Consider the following 7,710-nt stretch of genomic DNA (forward strand, 5'->3'; position numbering starts at 1 on the left):
ATTATTAATCATAAAAGTTTGAACGAATGAAAGGTGAATGACATATAAGTTTTGGTCTTCTAGATGCTTATCGTGTGAACATATTTTGTTTGGTAATTTAGAAACAAATACAAATCTCAAACAACTAAGATATGTTAGTTCTCTTCATTAATGTTTTGAAAAATGATTTTCATGAAAGATTAGAAACTAATAAACATGTTATTTATTTTCAAAAATCGTACCTATTGAGTCAAAAGAAGTGAGAGGTAAGAAAGATGACTTCCTTTATGAGGAGAAGCAAAGTAAAATGAGCATGATGTTATTTTCCCTCATATTTCTTTGGTACAACACTTTCCTTATTTTTGTTATGCAATAAAAACTTGATTGTTGATCTCTTATATGTTTTCTCATAAGAGATTTGGCTCTGCACTTGAAATCTTTGATGGGACTATGATGGTTCTCCCAATTTGATCCAAGTTCTAAAGTTTCCCAAGCTGCAAAGCATTCATTACAAGTTTGAATCAAATTCATGTTTTCTAAAGGTTTATGCTTCTTGACATCTTTTAAGCTATTAAATAGAATTTTAATGTAGCCTATGCATGAGGTATAGTTAGAACCTTTTGAGAATTTTAATGAGTAAAGATGTAGGCTTTGGACAATTAGTTTTAATCAATTTAAGCATTCGATTGTGAACAACAGGCTGCCTTCCCTGCTAAGAAAAAGAGATTAAATGCTATAATCTTATACACAACTTAGATTTTTGTGTATTTGGAAGAAAATTTGAAGCTCACACCATAAAATTTATCTGATAATGCAGTTGGTTTAGATGAATTGTAAGAGATGCATCAGCAGGTATGCACCAAATGATCTATTTTAAAAATGGTTTGGTTAGGGAAAATAGTAGTAATCCATTTTTCTTAACCTTATCATTCTAAACAATCTCACATTCACTTTTTCCCTATTAATTGAATTGATAATAAGTTGCAATAATTATCTCATCCTGAACTATACAATTTTTTTCCTTAATTTTCCCACTTTGGCATTGCTCAGGTAAAAAAAATGAGCTATCACCTACTTTAATTTGTGTTTTTTTTTAATTTTTAATTTTCACTTTTTAATTTTTTGGGTTTTATTCTTGATTGAGTGGCTTCACTTATTTGTGAAGAACTATAACCATATAGTTTTTTGAGGCTACCCAGTGGAAAATAATAAGGTGTTTAATCTTTCTTCACCATTTTCATATGTTCCCAATCCCTAAAAATATCCAAGCAAACATCCACATTATATGGTTACATGTACATGAATGCTTGTATGATAATATCAAAGTCACACGTTTTAATATGAGTTATCACACATCTAATGAATATCAAATATCCTGTAGTCTTATATTCAAGTTGGACCCATCTACTTAATATTAATTGGTTTTAAGTTGAATGCTTAACAATACGCACAATTCATGCTAATGCATCCATGCATTTTCAAACATAAAAATGTACAAGGCTTGATTTATGTTGAAATCACTATTTGAAGAATGTAAACATTAGCAGATTTTTGATGTAGTATCTTGAGTTTTTTTGCTATGTGTCCATGAATTTTTTTTGCAAGATCCTTCTATGTCTTTAATTATAGGTGATGTCTTTTTCATTGTTGTCTTTGGCCACACTTTTTAATGTTTTGGTCTCTGTGCAAATAGAAAAACTTGCTTTTGAAATGTATTTACAGAACTAAAACATGCTTCTAAAGCTAAGGCGACTGCCATTTCTTTTGAGAAACTCTTTTATGCTTATAAATGTTTTCTGGAGTTTTTGAAGTCTTAAAGCCTTACTGTTTGGTCAGCTATTTACTCGGTGTTAAGAAGTTTCATTAAAAACATTCCTTAGGCTTTTAGTGGTGGAAATATGAAAACTCTTGCTACAGCAGTTCTTGGTGCTTTCCAAGAAAAAGATCATGCTTGTCATTCTTCTATGTGGGACATAATATTGCTATTTTGAAGAGGTTTTCGAACAGTTGGACACAATTTGTATTCAATCAATTTTGATTTTTTATTAGGAATTGATGCTTTTTATCTTGGCATTTCTCTTCTTAAATGCTAGTCCTTCTAAAGCATTTCTCTTTTTAGATGCTAATCCTTCTAAAGCATTGGGAGGCGATTTTTTTCTTGACTTTTACCATAAGCTATGGGCTTGAGTGAACCTAATTCATTCTTCAAACACACATCGACTAGAATTTTTTAGGGCATTTAGAAAGTGTTTTCTTTGAGGATTACATAATGCCTCTAAGTATGAGTTATAAATAAGGCCTAGTTATTATCTGACAGAGCCCAATTTCAATTTGATAGATTCTTGGTTTTACCTTTGGGCTGAATATTTAGGTCACTGATGTATCCAAAGCCCGATAAAAAATGTTAGGCCTGTCGTGAGTTTAACATAATTGTTACGTTAATTAGTGTATGTGTTTGTATATATATATATATATATATATATATATATATATTTAAAAATGTGAATCCAAGGATTAAATTTCAAGTAAAGATTTGCCATAGATTATATTATCAAAAAAAAATTTTAAGCCATTTTAGTGTTATATCTCAACTTCATATCTTTTTAAATTGCTTGGATATATTAACATAACTGATATCGATTAAAATTTATTTTCATCATTCTTGGCCAATTATTAATCAAAATCTAACTCTCACTGCAACAACTTCAAAAGATTGTTAATTATGCACAATTACTCAAATTTAACATTTTTTTCCTAAAATTCACCTCACTTTTACCATTTTAGCTCAATCCCAATTTTAAGCTAAACCCAATGACTATACTATTAGTGTTACTTATTATAACCCAATTCACTTCACTTGTCCAAATACCCAAAAAAAAAAAAAAAATCTTTTATTTGTTGACAAACCCAATGACCATTAATATCCAAACTCATCCCCAATAGGAGGACAACAAGAAAAACAGCCAAAGCCCAATTTATATAAGCCCAATAAGTGGCTAACAAGAGTTGGAGGCTCACCGAGCGCTTCATGCTGGCTAATCCTTGAACACATTTCCCCTCCTCGCAAATAATTGAAAATTTCCTTTCTTCTCGCTCTCGCTCTCTCATTGTTTACTTGATTGGGGCGAAGCCAGCGATAATGCTAACTGGAGATATACCTCCAAATCAAACTATTTATATCAAGAACCTCAACGAGAAGATCAAAAAAGAAGGTACCTCTCTCTCTCTCTCTCTCTCTCTCTCTCTCTCTCTTAATTATTTGTCTCACGTTTTGTTTCGTTGTTTTGAATCCGAGGCAAAATAAGACAAACTACAAGCTGCTTAACGCTCTACTGATCCTTAGCCCCGAGTACTTGTATTTGCTAGATGTAAGGCCTAGGTTGTTTTAGGGTTTAACTGAAAAAAAAAAAAAAAAAAGAAAGGGTTTTCCCCCTTTTTTAGGGTTTAATCCAAACGGTCTCCTTTTCCTTAAGACATTCAAGTTAACATTTTTTTTAGAAATATCCAACTGATTGTTATTGGTTTGAACTTTGGAATGGGATTGATTTGGAATTAACATTTTTCCTCTTCCTGTGTTAGAATTAAAGAGATCCCTTTATGCTTTATTCTCTCAATATGGAAGGATTTTGGATGTTGTTGCGTTGAAGACGCCCAAGCTTCGTGGACAGGCATGGCTTGTGTTTGATGAGTTGACTGCTGCCAGTAACGCCTTTCGTCAAATGCAAAATTTTCCATTTTATGATAAACCCATGGTGAGTATATTAATATGTGTGCGTTATTGCCTAAAAATCAAACTGAACATTGTCTCTTTTCTTTCAATTTTAATTGATTTAGGTTTGTTTTTGTTTTGAGGTTTCACAGTTTCTATGTTCCATTGTAGTGAAATTATTCTTGTTGGTTCATCCTAATGTTATTGGAATTATTCTGTCATTTACTGAGAATTTTCTGCTTCTCATTATTCCATTATGATATGATGCTCAATGGTGTATGTATACTTTTTATGATGTGTGGTTCTTCTGAAGTAAGCTTAAACCACCTGAAAATTGTAAATTTCAACTTAAATTGCTGACATTTTCAGACCCTTTTTATTTTTATTATAAATCAGGGCTATTGTTTCTGCTGCATCCATGGAAGACTTTTGCTATGTTTCTAATTGCAACTATACCTTATCTTCCTCCCCATGTTCATAAAATTTCCTTCATTCTCTAGGCATCACTTGTGATTGCAATAAAAAAATTTTCAGGGATCAATGTTTAGATTATATGTGTTTTTAGTTGCTAATGATGCTTAGATTTGACTGTCTATATGATTAATTTGGTGCAGCGGATACAATATGCAAAAACAAAGTCAGATTGTATTGCCAAAAATGATGGAAGCTTTGTTCCCAGAGAAAAGAAGAAGAAGCAAGAAGAAAAAGGTGACTACCTCATTTTTTTGCTCTTTAAATTTCCATACCTGTAATGGTTGGTCCTGATTTACTTAAGCAAAAAGATTTCACCTGTATTTCATTATTTCATCATGTGAAGGTACTTCATGCTATTATGCATTTATATATTTTAGCACTAATCTGCCCCTTTGACCAAAAGAAAAACAGAAAGAGTAACAGAATGATGGTTTTTAAATGAATTGTGCTTTTTTGGGGGTACAGTTAGACAAAATCCTCGGAGGAGGGGTTAGAACTTAGATGTTTCAGTTATCTTAACCAGTTTTAATTTCATATTTCTGTAATTGATGCATTTGTGGTGCAATGGGGCTGGAAAATATGAATTCCTTGCGTAATATCCTAATGTCCCGGACCTAAGGAGGAGTCCTGAATTCCATATCAAACATAAAATGAGGGTCATTGAGGTATATAAGGGTTCACACCACTTCTGCCTTGTGAGGTGCCTTTTATAGGACAAAACCGTGAGGCCAGAGGGGCTAGAGCAGATAATATCTCACAAGGGTGTGAATCGTGTCAGGTAGGCTGATCTAAGACGCCAGATGAGTGCATACTCTGGTCCTGGAGCCGCACAGGTCGAAATTTAAGTTTCGACTCGTGACAAGTGGTATCAGAGCCAGCCCTAAATTGTTTAATCTAAGCCAAGCGCCTCGAGGGAGGTAGGCAAGGTGGCCAACTTTTGTGACGAGGGCGTCACAAGGTTAGGTGAGAGAGAATATCACGGACCTAAGGAGGAGTCCTAAATCCCACATCGAACATAAAAGGAGGGTCACTAGGATATATAAGGGTTCAAACCACTTTTGTCTTGTGAGACGTCTTTTGTAGGACAAAACCGTGAGGTCAGAGGGGACAATACCTCACAAGGGTGTGAACCGTGGCAGGTAAGCTGATTTGAGACGCCGGATGAGTGTATGCTAGGGTCCTGGAGCCGCAAGGGTCGAAACTTAAGTTTTGATCCATAACACTAGCACCTTGTTAATTTCAGTGGGGAATAAATGCCTTTACCTAACTACGGGCTGCTTGTTTCATGGTGCTATTCAGGTACCAGATATTTGGACTTATGGATTTACTGTTTGTAAAGAAAATTGCTAAAAATGCAAAAAAAAAAGGCACAAGCTGTCTATGTAGTTGCCTTTTTGGGGCTGAGAATTTTAATTTTGCTTTTTTCTTTGGTTTTCCTGAATAATGTGCATCCAAGATGCAAACTTCTTTTGGTTTAGTTTAACTGCTCTCATATTTGTTGACATTCTTTGGATCCTATATGCTATTTTCAGCTGAAAGGAAGCGACGTGCAGAGGAAGGACAGCAACCTGCAATGTCAAATGGCACAGATTCTCAAAGTAATGGAGATCCAAAGGTAATTTGCAGGACTATTTTTGATTTGATAGTTGCTTCCTCTCTCTCTCTCTCTCCCTCTTAACCCTATACCTTTACCTATGTGAATGGCAGCTCTTGTAATATGATTGCAGTTCTTGGATAGTATATAAGATATACCTTTACACTGCTTCTGGCTGTTTCTTGACCTAGAGGGATCAAGTTTTGTGACATGCTATTTGTCTATGCCTTGGATAAATTTTGTCTGATCATGTGTAGGCTACTTTCCATCATGGAAACCTAGAGCAGGCTGCACCGAACAACATTCTGTTCATACAGAATTTACCTCATGAGACAACAAGCATGATGCTGCAGCTGCTTTTTGAACAGTACCCTGGATTCAGGGAAGTTAGAATGATTGAAGCAAAGCCAGGTATTGCTTTTGTAGAGTATGAAGATGAAGAGCAGTCTTCTACAGCCATGCAGCACCTTCAGGGATTCAAAATTGCCCCTCAATATCCCATGGCTATCACTTTTGCTAAGAAGTAACCCACCCTTTTGTCAGTGATGTTTTGTTTCTTTTCTTGTTATAACAATGTATGGATACATTGTTATGTAGATCTCAGAGAAACTAATCCCGGCAGCATTCTCTCATCTTTTTGATGTTTAAAAGTAGCCAAGGAATGAGATCGCATTTTGTGATAACTTATTCTATTCCTGCAAGTATTTTGGTTGAAGAGACATTTGAGATACGTTTCTAGTCATTTAAGCAGAAACCTGTAAAAAACTTTTGCCCTATCTGTAGCTTTAATATGGTTAATGATCATAACATGATAGTTAAGTCAACAGTAGATGCACCAATTCCCCCTTGATTTTTCCTGTGAGTTCCCTGGAGAGGCATTAACTTGTAAACTAATTATTTTCCCCATCGGGTATGTGCTTCTGCTTTCGGTTTTGGTTTTATGCACGCACGTTTTCACAGGTTGATTTAAGCATTGAAAGTTCATTTTTAGTTTAATACCTCACCAAATTTGACTTAAGACTAAAGCCCGTTACATTATGCCTATGCCAAAGGATTAATTTAACCCCCAAAAAAAAAAAAAAAAAAACCAAAGGAATTAAAATAAAAATAGGAGAAAAGAAGAGTAAGAGAGAGAGAGAGAGAATGGTTTAGATGGGATGTGCGGTTGGCATCCAGTGATTGCGATTTGCGAGGCTCTAGCCTTCATAATAATGATAATAATATATAAAAGTTAAAAAAGAAAAATGAGCCTGAAAATGAAAGACATGGAATGTACACGGCACTCGGTGACTAGACATGGAATGGGCTGGATAAGTTGTTGGACTACACATGAAAGCTTATAAAAAATGTATATTGCCAAAGCTTTTTAGAGTTATCTAAAACTCTATTCTCTGTTATTTATATTTAATAATCCAAATCTAGAAAAAAAAATTTATTTTTATTTAAATTAACTTTTTTAAATTTTTGGAATTTTTTATTTTATTAGATTTTTAAAATTTTTATTTTTTTAATTTTCATATATTTTCTAAAAATTCAGTGAATATATTAGTAAAATTAACAAAGATTAATTTATTGCATTAATATTTAGACGAATATTACCAAATCTAACTTGTATGAAAAAAAATTTACTAAAATGTAATTTTTTTATGAGTACAGGAATTATTTATTTAGTTTGATAATTAATTTCATTTATTTAAGTTATTATTTCAAATCAATATCATGTCAATAAAATTTCATCAAATCAGCGATACATTAATACTTTTAAAGGTAGAATTTTAATGAAATTAGTTATTAGACTTAAATTAAGACTATTAAAATAATATGATGATTAAATTTGTATGAATTATAATAAATGAGTTAAATTTTAAATTTTTATGAAATATAGGGATCATTGACATAATTTGAAAAAAAAGTGTTTCTTTCCTTTCTAAATTTTAGCCCACAAAATGATGTA

At 33.0% G+C, this 7,710-nt stretch overlaps 1 protein-coding gene across 1 annotated transcript; it reads left to right on the forward strand.

Moving 5' to 3' along the window:
• Nucleotides 1-2,992: 2,992 nt before the first annotated feature.
• Nucleotides 2,993-6,510, forward strand: LOC111303487 (U2 small nuclear ribonucleoprotein B'' 2-like). The gene is made up of 5 exons (XM_089742503.1): nucleotides 2,993-3,191; nucleotides 3,559-3,731; nucleotides 4,303-4,396; nucleotides 5,695-5,777; nucleotides 6,014-6,510. Exons 1-5 carry the CDS (start codon nucleotides 3,119-3,121, stop codon nucleotides 6,281-6,283), a joined length of 693 nt encoding a protein of 230 aa, XP_089598629.1. The 5' UTR covers nucleotides 2,993-3,118; the 3' UTR covers nucleotides 6,284-6,510.
• The last annotated feature ends 1,200 nt before the right edge of the window (nucleotides 6,511-7,710 follow it).

This window comes from Durio zibethinus, chromosome 13, assembly GCF_047325235.1.
Source record: "Durio zibethinus cultivar Kanyao isolate XHJ-2024 chromosome 13, ASM4732523v1, whole genome shotgun sequence".
NCBI lineage: Eukaryota > Viridiplantae > Streptophyta > Magnoliopsida > Malvales > Malvaceae > Durio > Durio zibethinus.

Excerpts from the sequence above, each read along its gene's own strand:
- LOC111303487 (XM_089742503.1), top strand. The coding sequence starts at position 3,119 with ATGCTAACTGGAGATATACCTCCAAATCAAACTATTTATATCAAGAAC. Across the intron at positions 3,192-3,558 it reads CGAGAAGATCAAAAAAGAAG|AATTAAAGAGATCCCTTTAT; the intron begins GTACCTCTCTCT and ends TTCCTGTGTTAG. Across the intron at positions 5,778-6,013 it reads AAAGTAATGGAGATCCAAAG|GCTACTTTCCATCATGGAAA; the intron begins GTAATTTGCAGG and ends GATCATGTGTAG.